Source organism: Arachis ipaensis, chromosome B4 (genome assembly GCF_059453495.1).
Source record: "Arachis ipaensis isolate K30076 ecotype BB chromosome B4, ASM5945349v1, whole genome shotgun sequence".
NCBI classification, from domain to species: domain Eukaryota; kingdom Viridiplantae; phylum Streptophyta; class Magnoliopsida; order Fabales; family Fabaceae; genus Arachis; species Arachis ipaensis.
Window position 1 is genome coordinate 145454829 of NC_142439.1, and position 22144 is coordinate 145476972.

At 31.4% G+C, this 22144-nt stretch overlaps 2 protein-coding genes across 3 annotated transcripts; one reads left to right on the plus strand and one right to left on the minus strand.

The window, feature by feature from the left end:
* The first annotated feature begins 11003 nt into the window (after window positions 1–11003).
* LOC107635528 (receptor-like protein EIX1) lies at window positions 11004–14408 on the plus strand. Of its 2 annotated transcripts, none has more exons than XM_016339015.3 (2): window positions 11004–11761; window positions 13339–14408. In XM_016339015.3, the coding sequence occupies exons 1-2, from the start codon at window positions 11084–11086 to the stop codon at window positions 13384–13386; spliced, it is 726 nt and encodes a 241-aa protein (XP_016194501.1). In that variant the 5' UTR covers window positions 11004–11083; the 3' UTR covers window positions 13387–14408. The 2 variants fall into 2 exon arrangements, with proteins under 2 accessions (XP_016194501.1, XP_088339473.1); XM_088483347.1 differs by having other exon boundaries at window positions 13842–14408.
* A 527-nt stretch (window positions 14409–14935) lies between these two features.
* On the minus strand, window positions 14936–18380 carry LOC107637390 (uncharacterized). Its single transcript, XM_088485111.1, has 2 exons — window positions 16250–18380; window positions 14936–16180 (listed from the first exon to the last, which is right to left on the minus strand). The coding sequence occupies exons 1-2, from the start codon at window positions 18378–18380 to the stop codon at window positions 15123–15125; spliced, it is 3189 nt and encodes a 1062-aa protein (XP_088341237.1). The 3' UTR covers window positions 14936–15122.
* Window positions 18381–22144: the final 3764 nt, after the last annotated feature.

Genomic DNA, 22144 nt, shown 5'->3' on the forward strand with positions numbered 1-22144 from the left:
ACCCGACCTTTTTTTTTTGGAAGTTTGAAATGCCATGTACGAATAGTTTTCTGGTTAATCATTTGTTTTTTAGTGAGCTAGTAATTCACAATGTTATCCTTGTGAAAGCTTTTGAAAGACGAAAACAGAGCAATACACTGGCTGAAACTTTAATGAAAGCCATAAAGATTGTAGCTATTTTTTCTTGTTTTTTCCACCATTATTATTGCAACATGTGTCATCTCATGATTCCTAATTTCCTATTTATTAATGTTCAATAATAAAAGAATAATTTTATATATTTAAATTTTTTTGTTAACCAAATTCAATCAAGTCAGTCTAATATAATAAAAATTAATTATAACTAATATTATTTCAAATTTTATTATTTAACTTAATTACAATTAGTTTATAAAAAAATTTAGATGTGATAATATTACTCATAGTAAAATATTAAAATCCAAAAAATATAATTAAAAAAAGGTTTATTTATTTTATATCTTTAAAACACATATTAAGATTATAAAATTAAAATTTTTTATTATAAATATAAAAAAATTAAATTTTAATGTATTTATTTTGTATTTATTAAATAAAAATATTTAAAATTTTTCACTAATAATAACCTTATCATATGTCTTTATAACATGCATTAACTAAATCCATAAATAAAATACATTATTTTATTACATCTAATTCGGTACTCCACTTTTTTTTTTATGTCATTCTCTACTTCCAATAATTTTATATTTTTTCATAATTCCTGAATTTTAAATTATTTGACATTAATTTTTTTACAATCAATATATTTTTTAGAAAAAAAATATTATTACTGCTCTAAACTTGTGTTACCAGAATTCTCTTAGAAATTAAAATTAACATTTATTTTTTTCAATAAACAATTTCTCTACTTTGGATTAATGCTAATAGAATCACTAAATTTTATAATTACTAATATTCGTTCTATTACATTTATTTTTCTAATTTTTTACAAAAATACACAAAGAATAAAACATTTTTTCTTAATTACTGTATATTACAACAACATCACAAACAATAGTATACTTAAATATTAATATTTCTACCTCTCAAAAAAATAATTTAACTGACTTTCTTTAAAATTTTGGTCTATTTCGACTAATAAAAAAAGGTATAAACTAAAAATTTTGGTTGATCATTTTAGACGACTCTTTTAAAAAAATCTTTCCAAACTAATAATATATTTTATTGATTTCGACTTAGTTTGTAAAATAATTTTATTCTTATATCATATCTTTAAAATAATTTTTATTATGATATAATAATTAATAATATATACTTGATGACCATCATAGACGATTTTACTGTTATTGGTAATATTATTTTTATAATTTAAAATTTAGGAATAATTTTTTTTTAAATAGTCTTTAAAGTATTGTAACTTGTAAAGGAGATATTTTGCAAAGTATTTTATAAATAATTATAAAAATAATAAAATTATCAATAATAATTTACAAATTTAAAGTATAATAGCAAAAAATATAAATAGTAGCCATATGAATGATTAAGTACAGGTATAATAATATTTATAAACGTTACTTTTAAAAATATAAACTAGATAAAAACGATAATATATATAATATAAAAATACATTTAGAAAATTCTAAAAAAATAATATATATAAAATTTATTATTATTAAGAAGTATTATTACCATAAAATGACATAACCGAAACATATATTACAAAATCAAGAGTTTATTTGTCTAAAAAAATAAAAATCAATGGCTTAGTTGGTATGCTCATTTTATCTTTGGTCTATAAGACCATCTCCAGTAGGGAATTCATCTTAGTCTCTATTTATGGCCCATCTGTCATAAAAAGTAACTCCACATCAGCTTTTGCGTCATAAACGGTAAATAGAAACTTAAAGCATCTCTCTCTTCTCTATTAGGAGGAACTAACTGTAGTCTCTATTGTGGTCCCATTTAATTAATTAATTAAAATACTTAAAATTAATGTAATTGATTTTTTTAATAATATTATTTAAATTTATAAATTTAAAAATAATTCACTATTAAAAGATATTAATATTAAATAAATTCATATATAATAATAATACACAATATATAATTCGAAATTACACTAATTTATAGTTTTGTGTTTACAATTGCTAATTTTAGTAATATCGTTAGCATTTTAAATTTTAAAAATAAAAATAACTAACTCAACTAAAAATTATTTTGTAAGGTGTAAAAATTAAATTTATTTTTTAATGTAAGTAAATTTAATTAATTATAATTTAATATAATAATATAAATAATATTCAATATTAATTATGATATAAATAATTAATATAAATTATTAATTAAATAAAAATTTAATTATTTAATCTAATTAATTATTTTTTAAATAATTAATATAAATTATTAATTAAATAAAAATATAATTATTTAATATAATTTTTATTATAATTATTACTAATTTAATTATTATTTCATTATTTAATATAATTATTTAATTATTTCAGATTTTATATTAATATTTTTTTAAAATAACTTGCCAAATGACAAGTTATTATTGGTTAACTTGAGTCCCTGTTTAGAGGGACTTCCTCACCTTGAGACCCGTGCAGGAACTCATTCCTTCTCTCCTCCAATGGTTAGAGTTCCTATGTGTCAGAAAAAAGTGAAAGAGGAACTCACTATTGTAGGTGCTCTAACGTCTTTCTATGAAATAAATAATTAATTTAAAAGAATATTTTTCGTTTCTTTTTCTTTGTACGGACTAGGGGTGGCAAAACGGGTCGAGCCCGTCGGGCCGATCCGCTAAACCCGCTAAAAAAGGCGGGTTGGGCTAGGATTTGGAGCCCGCCAAATTAAAAAAAACCCGCCAAACCCGCACCGCCAAATTGGCGGGTTTCGACGGGGCGGGGCGGGCCGGGCCGGTCCGCCGGGCCGAAGATTTCTATTTTTCTTTTTTTTATTAAATAAAAAAGTGATTACTATTATAAAATTAATAATTATAGAATTTTTTTAAACACTTTTTTTTCATTTTTTATTTTTATTCTTCTTTTAGTTATTAACTTTATTTATTTTATTTTACAATTTCGTATATATGCTCAAATTATGTGACTTATTTTTTAAAATAAAGATGATTCTATTGACAAATATTATTTTGAACAATTTTATTGAAATTAAAAATTAAAAAAATAGTAAAAAAATTATATTATAATTTGACTATTTTTTATTTGTATTTAATTTTTTAATTATTATTTTTTGGTTAATTTTAATAAATTTTATTTTTCAAAAAAAAAAAGAAACGGGCTAGCCCGCCAACCCGCCAATCCGCCAAAAAGTGGAGCGGACTAGCATTTTGAACCCATTTTAATTGGCGGGGCGGGCCGGTCCTCCCCGTTTATGGGGCGGGCTTAGGCGGGTTGGGGCGGGCCGGCCCGCTTTGCCACCCCTAGTACGGACCAACAAAATACATTCTCAACCTATAATAATATTGGCTGGCTCACCCCTTTAAAATCACACATACATATTAAGTCAATCTATCGAACTAAAGAAAATAGTAACATGCTTACCTCTATAAAACCTGCAACATCCTGCCGCAGTTGGAACTCTTTCATGTATTTCTTTTGCGCATATTCACATAATACATATTTTTTTACATCTGAACCGATAATTTTTTTTAGGGATAAGTATGATTTTGGTCCCCAACGTAGGGGCTGAAAATTTTTTTCGTCCCTCGCCTTTTTTTCGCTCTAAAATGGTCCCCAAGGTTTTGGTTTGTTTTAAAATCGTCCTTCGGACGAAAATACCCTTTTCCCTTCACCCCAAAATCAACCACCACCACCACTACCACCACCACCAGAACAGAACCACCGCCACCACCACCACCACCACCACCACCACCACCACCACCACCACCACCACCACATCATCATCATCATCATCATCATCATCAAACTCAGAAGGTGAAGAACAGAATCGCAGAAATTGAAGAACAGAAGCGCAGAAGCAGAACAACAATGGAATCAACCAATGAAACAACAACAACAATAACCAGAAACAAAGAACAACAATGAAATCAAATGAACAACAACAACAAAAGCAGTTACAAGCAGAAGAACAACAACAACAAAAAAAACAAGAACCCATCACTCAACCCAGAACCCATAACACATCATCATCATCAAAACTCAACCCAGAACTTAGAACTCAGCAAAAATAATTGATAAATGAATCAGAAGAACAACCAAAAAAGAACAGAAACTAGAAAAATTGATAATCAAAAACAGAAGCAGCAGAAGGAGAAGGAGAAGGAGAAGGAGAAGGAGAAGGAGAAGAAGGTGGTGGTGGTGTGGTGCGGTGATGCGGCGGGGGTGCGGTGCGGTGGTGCGGCAGAGCGGCGGGGCGGCGGCAGCGAAGAGCGGCGGCGTCCGTGAAGAGCGGCGGGGCGGCGGCGAGGACCCTCCCCCTTCCCCCTCTTCTTCCCGAAACCCCCCCTCCCCCCTCTTCTCCCTTCGTGTTCCCTTCCCCCTTCCTCGAGGAGCAGAGCGGCGGCGGAGCGAAGAGCGGCGGCGACAGCGAAGAGCGGCGGCGGTAATGAAGACCGGTGGCGGCGGCGATGAGAGAAGAAGAAGAAGAAGAAGAAGTGGCGGACGGCGGAGCGGCGGCGGTGCGGCGGCATGGCGTCCCTCTTCTCTCCCCCCTCCACCCTCCACCCCCCCCCCACCTTTCTCGGCCCCCCTCCCCCCCCCCCCCCCCTTTTCTTTCTTTCTCGGCCCCCCCACCCCACCCCACTTCACTTCTGTATCCCCTTTCTTTTTTTATTTTATATTTATTTTATATTTATTTTATTTAAAAAATTTTTTAATAAAGGGTAATTTGGTAATAAAAAAAATAAAATTAGTAAAAAGGACGATTTTAAAACAAACCGAAACCTTGGGGATCATTTTAGAGCAAAAAAAAGGCGAGGGACGAAAAAAATTTTAGCCCCTACGTTGGGACCAAAATCATACTTATCCCTTTTTTTTAATATTAAATCTGAATGACTCTAAATCACGGCATTTCAAACTTTTAAAAAATGACAGAGTATACCTTCCTATTAGATACATAGTCTCAATAGCTTAGCTCCACGAAATATATATATATATATATATACACGGAAGTGTTTCACGTGTGCCATGGTACGGTATTGGAGTTTCAGAACTCCATGTACGATCAAGTTGCTTGTAAAATTTTGTTTTTTAGCAATTTATTGAATTACCAATTCACCCCACATCTAAAATGGAAAAGACTACGTTGGGCAGTTTGTAGCTTTGAGAGAAAAGGCGCGGAGCTGATTGGCGCACGGTGAGTCTCGAAGATACTCCGTGGTTGAATCACGCTTTCAACGCTAATTAACAAAAATTGCGTTTTGTTACATTTAGAATACTGTTATCTATGCTTATTGTAATCGAATTTTTCAATGTTTGTCCTTGTTTCAATCTCATTTTCTTCTTAGCAAGAACAACAACGAACTAATTTAGTCAATTTCTATTTTAACATATATGCTTTTCTATATGAGATGCAGTGTACTTTTGCTAGCATTCCGAAGATAAAAATAACAATCTATCCACTTTAATTTAACTTTTACTTCCATTAAATTTATAAAATGAAAAATAAATTAAACTAGAAAAAGTTTGCGATACAATTTATAAACATCACAATAAGATATGTCAATAAATTAATTACATTAAAAATTAAACTAAAAACAATCCTTTTTATTTAGTTCTTGTTATATATGAAAACTGAATTAAGTACATTAATTTTATTCTTGTTATGTATCAAAAATGAATTATATAACAAAAATAATTTAATAACAAATTTATAATATCCTTAAGGGAGCTACTTAAATAAAGACATTTAAAACGTATTTTTTTAAAGATGTTTTTTAATAATTAAAATTTAATGTATATAATTGATTAAATTATGTTATTTTTGTCAAAATTAGATCAGATAAATTGATTTGGTCGAAAAATCGGTAAACTAAATAAATCTTAAACCGGTCTAAATTATTATTTTTTTATATAAAAAATGACTAAGATACTGCTATTATATATTTTTTTTTGAAATTTTGAGAATCCTAAATCTTAACTCTATGACGACACAGAGAGAAGAAAAGGGTTAGAATTTAAGATTCTCAAAATATAATAATAATAATAATAATAATAATAATAATAATAATAATAATAATAATTTTAGTCATTTTTTATAATAGAGATATTGTAGTCATTTTTATAAAAAAAATATTAATTTAGATCGGTTCAAGATGTAATTCACCAATTTTTTGACCAAATCAATTTATCTGATCTAATTTTGACAAAAATAACACAATTTAATTAATTATATATATTAAATTTTAATTATTAAAAAATAACTTTAAATAAAGATGTTTTAAAATCACCAAAAAAAAATGAGTCACCAAAAAAAAAATAAAGATGTTTTAAACTTCTTTATTTGAGTTGCTTCCTATCCCCAAAACCTTAAAAAACGAAACTGATTTTTCGGAATCATTAATTTTGATATATAACAAAACTAAGTAAAAAAGATTGTGTTTAATCTTTTTTCGTTGAAGTGTTATTTTTTTTTTAATTATTTTTTGCAATATTTTTTCTGTCTCAATTCTGATTTTATAAATTTAATTTCTTTTTTTATTTTGGTCAACTTAGCCATATAAAAAGAACACTTTGTCAACGAATTATAATTCAAATGGCATAATCTTTTCATACTCATTTAAAAGTTGCGAGTCCGAGTCTTTCTATTTTTGGTAAAAAAAAAACCATATTGAGTTATCAAAATATCCCATTTCTTAAAAATAAATTCTGTCCCATAAGTCAATGGATTAACCAACTAGGGAGCTAACTACTAGATCAATCCAACTTAATTAATTTCTTTTCTTTTTATTTTTTGGGTTTTACCTCAATATGTCATTAAACGGCCCATGATTAATCGGACCTCAATGCCATGCCCAGAAGCCTAAGCCATGTGGCTGTTAGGTAGCGTTTGGTAGAGAGATAGAGACTGAAAGATTAAAATTGAGAAACAGAGATTAAGAGATAGAGACAGAAATAAATCTCAGTATTATGTTTGGTACAAAGTGAGAGACAGAAATTAAAACAAGAATGAAACTCTAATTTAATTTGTACAAAAGATAAAATTGAAATTAATTAATTGAAATGAGAGTATTTTAGGTATAAAATGTTATTAAAGTTTCAGTCTCTGTCTCTAAAAATTTCAGTCCCCTGTGTCCTCACTTTTTGGAGGTACTGAAATACTGAAATTTTAGAGACAGAGACAGGAATTTTAGTACTAATCTCTGAGCCAACAAACATGATACTGAGTCTCAGTTTCTCCGTCTCTGTCTCAGTATCCCAAAACAAACGCTACCTTAGCGTGGGTTACAAGTCCCGTCAGTTTACTCAACCAAATTTTGGCCAAATCTGACCTTTAACATTGTGTTAACAGCTCACTTCCACCGCCAGTCGAATCTCCATGCTGCATCCCACCTAACTTGAGTCCACGTTATCAAAGCTTCGCCTCATTTTAGTCAATAAAATTTTTTATATTAAATCTGAACGCATTTAGAAGTTGGAGTTCTGAAACTCCAGTCCCGTATTGTGGCACACGTGAAGCGTTTCCTATACATTATCTTACGAAAAACTTTAGAGAAAATAACATTATTTTCTTTTTTAAGATATATCTATGTAATACTTTTTATTTATAGAAGATACACTTTTATAAAATTAAAATAAATACTTTTTGATCAATTTTACCAAAATTATAGTAATTATAGTATTATACATATCTAGATTAGTAATAATTTGTCAGTTGATAATAATAATAAGAGTTAAGTATGATTTTGATCTCTAAAGTATAGGTCAAAAAAAATTTTTTTTTTAACCTTTTTTTAGATACAAAATCATCCATAAGGTTTAACTTAGTTTTAAAATCGTTCTTACTTTAAGAACCAAAATCGTACATATGTGCGCGATAAAAGCGAAAACAGAGGTGGATCGTAGACAGTTTCTTTTCTTTTTCTCTTTTCCTTTTTCTTCTTTTCTTTCCCCTTCCCAGGAATAGAACACTCTATTTCTCTTATTTATTTATTTTTTATTTTATAAATTTTTTTGTATGGGTAATTTGGTTAAAAATTTTAATATTTAAGTAAAAATGACGATTTTAAAATTTGATTTTAAACTTTAGGAACGATTTTGTATATAAAAAGGAGTTGAAAAAAAAATTTTAATATATATCTTACGGACTAAAATCGTATTTAATCCTAATAATAATAATAATAATAATAATAATAATAATAATAATAATAATAATAATAATAATAATAATAAAAAAAGAAGAAAAAGAAAGAACAATGATATGTATGTGGTAGAGGTTGGTTGGGGAGGAGTGAAGGATAGTGTTGATAACACATCCGCGGATCTTTGTTTAGGCGATGAGGGTTCCAAATTTTTTGGAAAAAAAAAAATAGTAGTTTTATTATATGTAGGATTGATTGTTTAATTGGTTGATATTTTAGTTCTCTAACTTAATTATCTTAGAGTATCAGAATTTAAATTCATATTCAATTATAATAATATATAACATATATTGAATTAATAGATGAAATGGACCTAGATAATTTGGTTTTTTAAATTTCGACTAACTAAAAAACTCAATTAAATAAACATAAAATCATTGTTTTCAAACTCTCGAGTTAACTCGTAAACTCGTACGAGTTTACGAGTTTAGAAATGGAATCGAGTTGACTCGGGTATAGACTCTATCGTGAGTAAACTCGGCTAGACTCGATTAAATTCGGACAAACTCGTGAGTCTAAGACCGAGTTAGTGAGTTTGTGTTTTTCTTCATTTTTGCTCAAAAAACCGTCATTTTGAAACAAAAAAAAAACATTTTTTTTTATTAGGGATACGATAACACTCCCAAAGAATGAAAGAAAACTCACTCACAACTCTCTCATCTGCGTCGTTTCTCTCAAGTCTCACTTTCTCCATGTTCTGCCGCAGTCGCCGTTCCCCGTCGAGCTACTGTTGTTCGACTGCGTCTGTTACCCCTACTCTAATTTGCGCCATTGTCTTTGTGAATTTTACCTATGTTGCCTTCTGCTTTGTATTATTCACATCTCCACTATCCGCAACTCCATCATGCTATCACCGTTTACGAGTTCGACTGCTTCTCCTACAGTCATATCTCTGCTCTGGTTTGCAACGTCGTGAAATCCATGACTATTTGTCACCGTTGTTTTGTGTTGTTGTTGCTCCCTCACCACTGCTGCCTGCTGCACCCTTGTCTTCGATCTACTGTTGCTGGGACTTTGCCCCTTCTTTTTTTCTATATCCTCTATTTTTTGTATGCCTTTTGCCCTTTCTTTGAGCCTTTGCTTCTTGATTTAGTTTTTTTTTTTTTTTTTTTTTAATTTTATTGCTTTTAATTTTAGCCTATTGCTTATCATTTATGTTAGATGGCCAGATGGTTCATCCATTCGTGGTTGATTAGTAATTAATTATTTTGATTAGAGTTAATTTGATTATTTGATATTGTTCAATGTTCAATTAAAGATTTAGTATTACAGATTTAGAATTTTTTATTTTGTGTGTTCTATGTTGTATTTGAATAAGAATAATTATAGAGGATTTGAATATGTATTTTAAAGTATTTGTTATAATGTATGCTATTATTTTAATTTATTATGTGCTTTAAGATTGATATTATTAATTTTGAAAGGTTAGAATTGAGTAAATATATATATATAAAACTTCATAACAGGTGAACTCGTACGAGTCTACGAGTTAACTCGCGAGTCGAGTCTAGGTCAGCTCAACGAGTTTACTTAGACTCGCGAATTGGACAACCTTGCATAAAACCACAAAACTCTTCCAAAATTTCATAAACTTTTTAAATTTTTAATTTTGTAAATTTTTTCTTAACTACTTAACTTAGTATTATTTTATTCTTTATGATTTTTTTGTTAGAATTTTTTTCTAAACAAAGACATTCAAATATTCAACAATTATTGTAATAAATATTTATCATTCTAACTATAATTTTTTTAAATATTTTATGATTTATATATTTCCAATTTTCTACTACTATAATGATGAAAAATTAAAGCTTTTTTTAAAAAAGAAGACTAATATTTTAAGAAGAAAAAATATAACTTTAATAATATCAACTCTAATTGATAGTTTTACAATTCTAATAATTTATGAAAAAAAGTGGGATACAACTTTTAAAATTTTAAAGAGTCAAATTTAATAAAAAGTTTATTTTAATTATTTGCAACAAGATTTTAAAAAATGACTTCAAATTTTGTAATAATACTCTAAATGAAGTTAGACAAACTTATTTTAAGTGGAGTCTATATCAAAATTATTTAGACAGTTATTCTTTATTTGGTATAAAATTTTGCTACTAGTTGATAATGATAGAGATAAAATAATTATGATGCGTACAGAGATAAATCTGAAAAGATAAAGTGACTATTTATTAATTGTAAAAAATTTAATAGATGTAATAAAATTAAAATTTATTTTAATTTTAAAAATAAAATTGAGTCAAATCAATTGTTAGAAATAACTTTAAAATTTTTTTAAATTAGAAAAGAAAACATGTTACTTCTTTTTTTTTACTTCAGTATAAGAAAAAATGTAAGATTCACCGATAATAATGATAATATATATTCACGTATTAACGAGAATATATGTGTAACTGAATTTATTTTTAATATTTATTTTATAAATAAAGGATGGAGTAAGATTCTCATTACGACTGGATATTTTATTTTTGTAGTTAACAATAATAAAGTGAAAATATATTTCTTTTTAGGAAATTTTGAAATAATTAATGAAGTCTTTTGTAGGAAAGATTGCATGAGACAATAGAGATATTTTATTCTCTAGTTTACTAGATAAGCACATCATTTTTGAGACCCTATAAATATGTGGATGCTGGAGGAGTTGTATATCCATCCATATCAACACCACACTACATACGTATCTTTTGCCTTTTCAAATATTTTGTAACATTATTTCAGTTTTCAGTTTCAGTTTCCGTCGAGAAAATGAGAAGAAAGCAATACTCCAACAACGCTATTGCTTTTACTGTGGTTTTGAATTTGATAGTGCTGCTCATCACTCAAATTGGAGGTTCGTATGGCTGCCTTCAACTAGAAAGAGAGGCTCTTCTCAATTTCAAAAGACGTTTGACCTTCTTTGAGCTACCACTCAAGGCGGGAGAGAATCGCCTTCTATCGTGGGAAGGCGATGGTGATTGCTGTGATTGGGAAGACATAGCCTGCGACAATGTCATTGGACATATTGTCATGCTTGATCTCAACGATCTCTGTTTCTTATTTTTTAAAACTGACCATGATTATTATTGCTTCCCAAGTGTGACATTTACTTTGGAAGATGTTAATCCGTATCTCTCACAACTTCAACATTTGATTTACTTAGATCTTTCTGGAGTTGTTTTTATTAATCGGACTCCAACAACATTCCTTGCTTCTATGCAAAGCCTACGCTATCTTTCTCTGCAAGGAGGAGTCTATGACGATTCTTCTTCGCCATTAGTGACCACTATTCCCAGTAGCAGCATTGGAAACCTCACCAACTTACGTACTCTTTATCTCGCAGGTCTCACTCTCACCAACACTACTGACAGTACTTGGCTCGCTCCACTTTCCTCATTACAATACCTTGGCTTGGGTGGTGTGGATCTTTCCCTGGATCTGTTTAAGGTACTTAACACGCTTCCTTCTCTCTTACACTTACACCTACCTGCATGTGGCCTTGGACAAGTGTCTTCATCACTTGTTTCTGATCCGATTTTTCCTCTCACAAATCTCACCCGTCTCCAACTCCTCAACCTTGCATGGAATGGTCTTAATCAAGACTCACCAGTTCTACATGCTTTTCGGAACATCACTTCCATCAAAGTCCTTCGCATCTCAGGCAACCTTCTAAGCTTTGTGCCGCCATGGTTAGCCCAACTTCAAAATCTTGTCAACCTGGATTTGTCTTTCAACAATGTTACGGTCCTTGATCCTTTGAGAAATCTGACCTCCATTAAAGACCTCCAGCTTTCTCATAATTAGAATTTAACTTGGTTGCCTCTATGGTTTGCTCATTTTGATAACCTTCAAGTACTATCCCTTCAAGACTGTGGTCTTTCTGGTGAACTTCCTTCTACTCTTCAGAACAGACTTCCATTAGGTCCCTCGACTTGAGTGAAAACAGTCTGAGTCCAACAATGCCATTGTGGTTGGGGAGGTTTGAAAACCTTGTTAGCTTAGAACTTTCGAGTAATCTGCTTTATGGTTCAGTTCCTTATGCTTTACGAAATTTGACTTCTCTCACACATCTTAGTCTTTCCAACAACACCTTGATCTCACTTCTATTGTGGTTAGGCGAGTTAAAGAGTCTTGTTTATCTAGTTCTTTCTGAGAATAATTTCACTTCAGTGGAAGACGATTTTCTTTCATCAACTTTGAGCAATCTATGTCATCTAGAAGTCTTTGATTTGTCCGAAAGCAATTGTCAAGGGTTTGCTTTCAAAAACAAAGGAACTCTATCTAGCTGTAATAGCTATGCCTTAGAGTACATGAGTTTGAGTGACAATGAATTTGTTGGTCTTTTTTCAAGTTGGTTGGGACAATTTAAAAATTTAAAGTACCTTGATTTGAGGTCAAATTCATTCTCCGGTCCCATTCCTTTTTTCTATTGGAAATTTGACAAAATTGAGTGTGTTAAATCTTGGAAGTAACATTTTAAATGGATCAATACCCCAAAGTCTTGCAAAACTTGTGAATCTACAAAACCTTGATCTTTCTTCTAATTATTTTAGTGGTGAAATTTCTCAAAACTTGGGTCAACTCAAGAGTCTGCAAGGGCCTGATCTTTCTTATAACTACTTGCAAGGCACACTCAATGATTTAATAAATTCATGGCCCCAGCTCATGAGCCTCATGAGCTTGGATCTCTCTTATAATCAAATAATTGGATCCATTCCAGAAAGTCTTCAAGACAAAATGCCAAAATTACACTCCTTGTTTCTTCATGATAACCTTATAAATGGTTCATTGCCGATTTCATTGGGCAAACTTGAATCCTTGTACAGTTTTGATGTTTCTAACAATAAGTTATCAAGCGAAATTCCAAGCACAATTTGGAATCTGTCATCATTGGAGTGGCTGCATTTGAATAATAACAAGTTTCAAGGAAAACTTCCTTCATCCTTGACAAACATGAAAGAATTGACACTGTTAGATCTTGGGTAGAATCAACTAACAGGTGTCATACCTTCTTGGAATGGCAGGATGAGGAGAAACTTTTTACATGGTGGCATCCCTTCAAGTTTCTGTAAAGTTGCTGCATTGCAAATCTTGGACCTTGCTGAAAATAATTTAGTAGGTCCAATTCCTCATTGCGTTGGCAATATTACAGGAATGATTTCAGCATATAATTCATTATCTTTGGGAGAATCAAGTGGGTGGGGCAATGAGGTTGTGAAGCAAGTCATCAAAGGCAGTGAACTTGATTACATTAGAAACTTGAAATATGTAGTCAACTTGGACTTGTCAAACAATTTTTTGTCTGGATCAATTCCTGCCGAAATATCTTCTCTTTCAAGATTGATTGGACTCAATTTGTCCTTCAATGATTTCTTTGGGGAGATTCCTAAGATGATTGGAGACATGAAGTCGTTGGAATCTATTGACTTGTCTCATAATCATCTTTCTTTCTGGTACTATTCCAAAGAGTATGATTGACTTAAATATTTTTTGAGTCACTTGAATTTATCATACAACAACCTTTCAGGACCAATTCCAGATGAAAATCAGTTTCAAGTCTTAAATGATCCACTCAGTTACACTGGTAACCAATATCTCTGTGGAGCTCCACTTCCAAAACATTGTCCTGGTGATGGTCCTCATCATGTTCATGATATAGAAGGCTATAAAAAAGAAGATAGGGAAAATGACAAGCTAGACAGAGTTGTTTTACTCAGTCATAGCTCTTGGCTTTGCAACCGGTTTCTGGGGAATTATTGGGGTCTTGTATTTCAAAAAGAACTGGAGGTATGTTTGCTTTGGATATGTGGACAAGGTAGCTGACAAGATCTATGTTGCAGTTATCTTGAAAGTAGTCATATTGAAGGAAATGATGAAGAGGAAGTAGTCATATTTTTAAGTCTGAAGATTGATTTTCACCATCCTCATTCCTCATCCATGTAGTAGATCTTAATGTTAAATAAGATTGGTGTGCTTCTAGATTATTAAAGCTATGTTTTTAGTGAGATTTGTTTAAAGAAATCATTTTTTTCTTTCTTTTGTTTTATATCAATTACCGCTCACATTTATGGTAAAATTGCAAGTAGGTTTTATATGTTTCTGGTGCTAAAAAATTTAAAGTTGATACGTATTACAATTGCATAATATTAAAGTGAGGTAACTCTGAAAACTAACAACAATCTACTATATATGATTGATAGCAAGTATGAGGAGGATTTTAAGTTTTTAACTTCATCTGGAAATAACAGAATATATATAAATATAACAAGAATCAAGAGAAAATGAATGACAATATTGCTTAGAGAGCTGTGTATAAATCCTTTATTCCTTAAAATTTGTTGAATATCAGTATGCAAAATTATGTGGTTTATTACAGCTACTACTACTACTAATAAATAAAAAGGTAAAATAATTGCATCTGATAATCTTAGTCGATCTGCTACTAAATCCAACTGTAATAATTTCATTTTAAATGGAAACTTGTGAGAAAATTTCAATCATACGTGTAAAATCAAGTTAATTAAATTGTAATTTAAAATAAAAATAAAAAAAGAAGCTAAAATGAAACTAGCATCACAAAGACAAAGAAAGGTGTCTGTAGTGGATACAAATGAACAACCAAAGAGAGCACTCAAAGTATAACCAGCAACCAAAATACCAAATCCAAATACAAAAACATGCCAACAAAAGATAGTATTTCTGGAAATGCCTTATTTGAATTGAGGTGAAACATTCTAATAAGAGGTAAAAACTAGAAAGCAGGCTTCAGAATATTCATGATGTGCCAATGTCACCCATCAAGGTACTTTCACTGCAACCTGTTCTTCAGTTTTGCTACTTTCAATGCAATTGCAACATAAATTCTATCTGCTACCTCATCCACATATCCAAAGCAAGCATACCTCCAATTCTTCTTGAGATACAAAACACCAATAATTCCCCAAAAGCCAGTTGCAAAGCCAACGGCTATGACAGAGTAAAATAATATTTTATCTGACTTGTCATTTTCTCCAACTTCATCTTCAGAGCCTCCACCATGAGGATCTTGATGAGAATCATCACCAGGGCAGATTGTTTTAAGTGGAACTCCACAGAGAAATGGATTGCCAGAGTAAACAAGTGGATCATCAAGAACCTGGAACTGGTTACCTCTTGGAATTGGACCTGAAAAGTTGTTGTTTGACAAGTTCAAGTGGCTAAGAAAAGTTAAACTGGACATGCTACTTGGAATAGCACCAAACAAGTGGTTATGAGAGAAATCAAGAGATTCCAGGGACCTCATATCTCCTATCATTGCAGGTATCTCTCCAGACAGATTATTATAAGACAAATTCAGTCCAAGTAATCCTGAAAGTGAAGATAGTTCTTTAGGAATTGGTCCCTCCAAGCTATTGTTTGACAAGTCCAAGTTGGTTAAAAAAACCAAATTTTTAGTGTAATCAAGCTCTCTTCCCTTGATGACTTGCTTGACATCCTCTTGATTCCATTGCTTGGTGCCATTGAACAGTGCCCCATTTGGAAGGATTTCGGTTTCTGAAACCATTCCTGTAATATTGCCAATGCAATGAGGTATTGGACCTCTTAAATCATTGTTAGCAAGGTCCAATATTTTCAATTTAGCAAATTGGCACAAGTTTGAAGGGACAGTACCATTGAACATGTTTCCCCGCAATCTAAGAATTTGAAGCGTGGGAAATGTGTCATTCTTCCACGAAGATATGGAACCCGATAATTGATTCTCACCAAGATCCAAGATCAGCAGTTTTTTGAAGTTTAAGGACAGTGAAAGTTCTCCATGAAGACTATTCTTGTTCAAATGCAACCACACCAATGATGACATATTCCAGATAGAGTTTGGAATGACACCTGATAAGTTGTTTGATGACAAATCAATTTCTTCTATAAGTCCATCTCTTTGACAATCTGGAATTCTACCAGATAATTTGTTGTTGGAAATATCAATAGCCACCAATGCTTTGAGTTTGCACAATGAAGTTGGAATTGAACCATTTATATGGTTATTATCAAGTGACAAGTACCTCAAACTAGGCATTATCTCACCAAGGTTTTCTGGAATCGATCCATCGATTTGGTTATTGGAGAGAGACAAGGTGCTAAGACTCTTCATTGCAGTCCATCCTTTTAAATAGCTAATTGGTCCTTCCAAAGAGTTAGAAGAAAGATTAAGGGTATACAGATTTTTGAGTTGTCCAAGACTATCTGGAATGTTCCCATACAAATGGTTACTAGCAAGGTTCATAAATTCTGCATTTTCAAGTTTTCCAAGACTCCAAGGAATGACACCAGTAAAGAAGTTGGATGAAAGATCTAGTGTGCCTAGGTTTTCAAGCTTCCCAATACTCCAAGGAATGACACCAGTAAAGAAGTTGGATGAAAGATCTAGTGTGCCTAGGTTTTCAAGCTTCCCAATACTCCAAGGAATAACACCATTAAATAAGTTAGAAGAAAGGTCCAAGCATGTGAGATTCACCAGTTCTCCAAGACTATGTAGAATGGGGCCAGAAAACGAATTTGAGCTGAGATCAAGGTAATTTAAATTTTTAAATTTCCCCAACCAGCTTGGTAACATACCACTGAAGTTGTTATAACTCAAATCTAACACCTCCAAATCATAGTTGTTGCAGCCAGATATATTTGAATTACTGGCAAATACCTCTCCTTGAAGCTTGTATCCAGGCAAATAAAATTCTTTTAAGTGACACATATTTCCCAAAATTGATGCTAGAGAACCCTCCTCTAAACTAGTGATATCATTGCTTTCAAGAGAGAGATGGATAAGACTCTTTAACTCACCTAACCAAATTGGAATTGAAGTGAGTTTGTTATCAGAGAGGTCAAGAACTGTGAGGGATGTCAAATTTCTTAGAGCATACGGAATTGATCCGTGAAGAAAATTGTGTGCAAGGCCTAACTTCACAAGGCTCTTACATTTACTTAACCATGAAGGTACAGAACAGAGATTGGTATTACTAAGATCAAAGACTCTAATGAAGGTCATGTTTTGAAGATTAGGAAAAAACCTATCAGAACATGAATTGGTATTACTATGGTCGGAGTCTCTAATGGTCGCGTTTTGAATATCAGGAAGAAACCGACCAGAAAATCTGTTGTTAGCAAGGAACATACCAACAAGATTATTAAATTTATCCAACCAATGTGGCAGTGAAGTCAAGTTGTTTTCTGAAATGTCAAGAACTTCAATGGAAGTCATGTTTCTGAAAGCATCTAGGATTGGATCTTGGATATCATTGGATGCAATATTAAGGACTTGAACATGTGTTAGATTCGTGAGATTAATTGGAAGAAGAGGAATTGGCATGTTTCCAAGCCCACAATCAAATAGGTGTATCTGAGTCAAAGAAGGAAGCATGTTAAGTACCTGAAACAAATTGTGTGCCATGGAAAGATTAACACGAAAGAATCCAAGGTATTGTAATGATGAAAGTTGAGCAAGCCAACTAAGATCATCAGAATAAGCCCCATAGATGTTATTGATGTGAAGAACACGCAAATTGGTGAGGTTTCCAATACTGCTGGGAATCATGTCTTCAAACTCAGTGCAGAGAGAAAGATATCTAAGTTGTTGCATAGAACCAAGGAGCTTTACCGGACTCGAATAAAGTAAAACTGCACTCAAATCCAAATGGCTCAAGTGTTTTAAGTGCAACAGAGATGGATTCAAGTGTTCAGCATACAAATCAGGTGAAGAGTCAATATAGTTTGGTTCTATATAAGCAGTGTCTTCCCATGAAAGGCATGACACACAACCGCTGTTGAGTTCAATCTTGACAACATGTCCAGTAACATTGTTGCAAGCTATGCCTTCCCACTGGCAGCATTCATGGCCTTCCCATGATGGAAGTATAGGTGGTGAGGATGGATCAAAATCGAAGAAACTTAGAAGGCTATTTTTGAAGGTGAGAAGAGCCTGGCTCTCTTGCTCATTGCTCCCAAATGAAGTTGAGTTTCTGCACAAACATAAGTCAGCAGTTACTGTGAATAGGAGAAGCACTACATATCCAAAGGTATTCAACGATATTCTCATTTTTTAAAGAGGGAGGGCTAAGAGTACACACCAAATATAGGGAATGGAGTTTGCATTTATATCTAGAAGTTTAAAACTAAGTAAAAACTCACATGCAGACATCTTTATACGAAGCCTAAAACTATTGTGGCATTTGCAGGGCTTTTTCTATTTAAATAAAAAAAGGGCCGGCATTGCCGTTCTTCCTCTTAATAGTAATTTGTTAGGTGCCGTTCAACTTGCAAGACTTTGAATCCAATAATCAAATCCCTTTATTCATTTCTGTTTTCTGTTTGCTTGAGTAGTTAGCTTTCAAGATAAGTAGACTTGGTCTATTTGATTTTACCAATCAACTAAGAAAAGAAATAGTATGCTTCCAATGATCGAAGTTGTCTTACTAGACTTTGAATCCTTAATGACCTCTATTCATCTTTGTTTTCTATTTGCTTGAGTAGTTAGCTTTCAAAATCGGTAAACTTATACGAAACTTGATTTTACTAATCTTATTTCTTTATGAATTGTTCATATTTTAAAAATATTTTATTATATTATTAGATAATATTGTTTATTAGTTGAGACATATTTTACTATGAATAATACAATAATCAGAAGCAAACGTATTGTAAAGATGAAAGTTGAGCAACCCGACTAAGATGATCAGAATAAGCCCCATAGATGTTACTGATCTGAAGAACATGCAAATTCGTGGGGTTTCCAATACTGCTGGGAATCATGCCTTTAAAATCAGTCCACAGAGAAAGATATCTAATAAGTTGTTATTGCACAGAACCAAAGAACTTTGTTGGACTCGAACCAAATGAAACTCCACTCAAATCCAAATTAAATGGCTCTACTGTTTCAAATGTAACAGACATGGATTCAATACTGTGAAGGCTTTTTTTGAAGTTTAGAAGAACCTGGCTCTCTGGATCAATGGAGCCCAAACACAGGTCAACAATTATAGATAGTGAATAGGAGAAGGACCAATGGACCATAATTACAACTACAAGTCTACAACACTTCAGACTTTAGAATACCATATTTTTTTTTTGTCACGATTTAAATTAGTAACCTAAAATTGTCTATAGTCATGATTTTTATCTGTAATAATAAAAAAAGGTTGCGATCACAATTTATTTTAAAAACATTATTATAAATGTCTATAGTGAAGGGTGATACTTTTTTTAATAAAATTATTTTAGGTTTTAAGTTACATAAAATTTTTAGTAATTTTGACTAATATAAATATTAAATTATATTTAATAAATAAATTTTATTAATTTATATATATAAACTGTGTTAACTTATGTGTATAAACTTTAATAAATATAAGTATACATTACGTGTTTTATAACTTTTATATGTACAAATCTTTATAAATCTGGTTGTAAACTTTTGTTAGTAAAATACTATTTTAAAATAATAATATTTATTAATCATATAGTATTATTGTTTAAGCTATGTTTTTTTTTTGTCATAATTAAAAAATATGACCTAAAAATATTTATAATTGCTATTCTTTAAAAAATTGTGACTTAAACAGAGTTTATAATTAAATAACAATATAAAAGAATTTATAATCACGATTTTAAAATATAACCTAAAAAATTTATAAAGGAGGGCTAAGAGTACACACCGATAAGGGAATGAAGTTTGCATTTTTTTTTAGACAAAAAAATATTATTATTAAAAAAAAAGAGTTGCTTTAAATAAATAAATATAAGATAATATTATTATCAATTTATAAAATCAGTTTCAATATATTTTAAGAGAAGCTTTTAATTAATACTAGCAAAGAAGCAATTTTATGCAAAATTTGAATTAGGCCTGGATTATAGGGCATGCTATGTCGTTGATGCAATTTAAATTTTTCAAAAGTGATGTAAGAAGGGTAACTGTTAGTTGACATTAGGTTAGTTTATAAATAGAATTTTTGGTACACATTGTAATCAGTTCATTTCTTCTTGAAAAATACTTGAAAACTCAAAAACACTCTCAACCTCCCTAGCATCACAGAGTAAAACTGAAAATTTTAAGTAATTTTTCTGAAGTCTGAACTCAAACTTGTACTTTATTTTCTATTTTTAATCAAAGTTCTTTATTTTTATTTGTTCGTCTTCATCTTCTTCTTCCATTTTTAATTTCTACATTTTACTTTGCCTCCGGCACTTTGCATGTTTTCTTTTTTTTTTTTTTAATTTTACTTTCGAAACTACAATTGAGACCTTGAGACACCCATAAAAGGAGTCGTTTCCGCTCTTTGAATTAAGATTGTGAAACAAAATTCAAAAATTATTAATTTATTTGTTGTTAATAATGGAACCAAAAATCGAGTAAAACAAATTGGCACGCATGGTGGGATATTATCAATAGATTATAGTTTATAAAAAAAATCAGGAGTTTTGAATTTGTATGTGGTTACGCAGTGGTAAGATTGTGTTTTCAGAGACTAAGAAATCAGCATCAGTTGACATGTCAAATACATCTACAGCTTCTTCTTCTACTTCCAATGATGAGACTAGAGAAAATGAGTATGGAAATTCTCCTGTGATTTCAAACGCATAGCCTATCTTACCGTCAACGAGGCATAATGGCATTGGTCATGCCCATCCAAGGTTAAATGCAACTTACATAAATACTGTGGAGTGTAGGGGTGGCAACGGGGCGAGTTTTTGTTCTACCGGACACCGCCCCATCCTACAATAACCTGCATAGAACTTGCCCCGCTTCTACCCATGGGTAGTAAAAAGTTGAACCCTAACCCATTTCCGCGGGTACCTGCCCTGCCCCTACCCGCCCCTATAATTTTAAAATTCAATAAATAAAATTAAATTTCAAAATTTATATAACCATCATCACATACATAATATAAATTAAAATAAAAATTTAAATATGATATATTATTAATTATTTTACATATATTACACATTATATATTAAAATTATTTATATTATATATATACCGGAGAGGGTATCATCTAAACCCGCCCCGCCCCGCCCCGCTCAAGAACCCGACCAGACAAAAACCCGTCCCGCACCCTCCCTGAGCTAGTAGGGGTGAGGTGGGTACTTGCGGGTTTGGGTGGTGTTGCCATCCCTAGTGGGGTAGCCGCCTTATGGCTTGCCACTGGATATATCCCCCTATGGTGACACAAGGATTGCATGTACCTCTTTACTCAACTTTTCAAAAATTTCTTTACCAGAATCTATATAGCATGTCAAATGTATTTATTTCTGGAGTGGCAGGTTCACATATATCACAACAAAATTTTTCACATGCTGTTAATACAGGAAATAACAACACATATAATTCTACTACACCTATTACTACTAGGTAGAAAATTCTAGGCTTGTGTTTCTTAACATGTCAAGAGCAATGCCTGTTAATCAACTAAATCAAACTGTCGGATTTTTAGAAAATATTAGGCAACGGATGGGTGAAAGCTACCATGATCTAGTAAACATGTTAACTCATCAAATGGTGACTGTTTTGAGTCTTTTCTTAGAAAGCACAAATACTAGCATTGAACAGTTAAATAGGCAAGTTAATAGAATTACTACTGTAGTAAATTTAGAAGAAAATGACAACTATGGTTTAGGATCCGATAATGTCAACCAAAATGATGGAGCAATTCCTAATTATGATGTTTATATATCTAGACATGGTCAAAATACTGATAATATGTTAAAAAGACTTAGGCAAAATAATATCAAGAGGTAAGATGTCAATCAAATGATTGAACAAATTCTGAAAAGATTGGGATTTAATGTTGAATTTTCAAATCA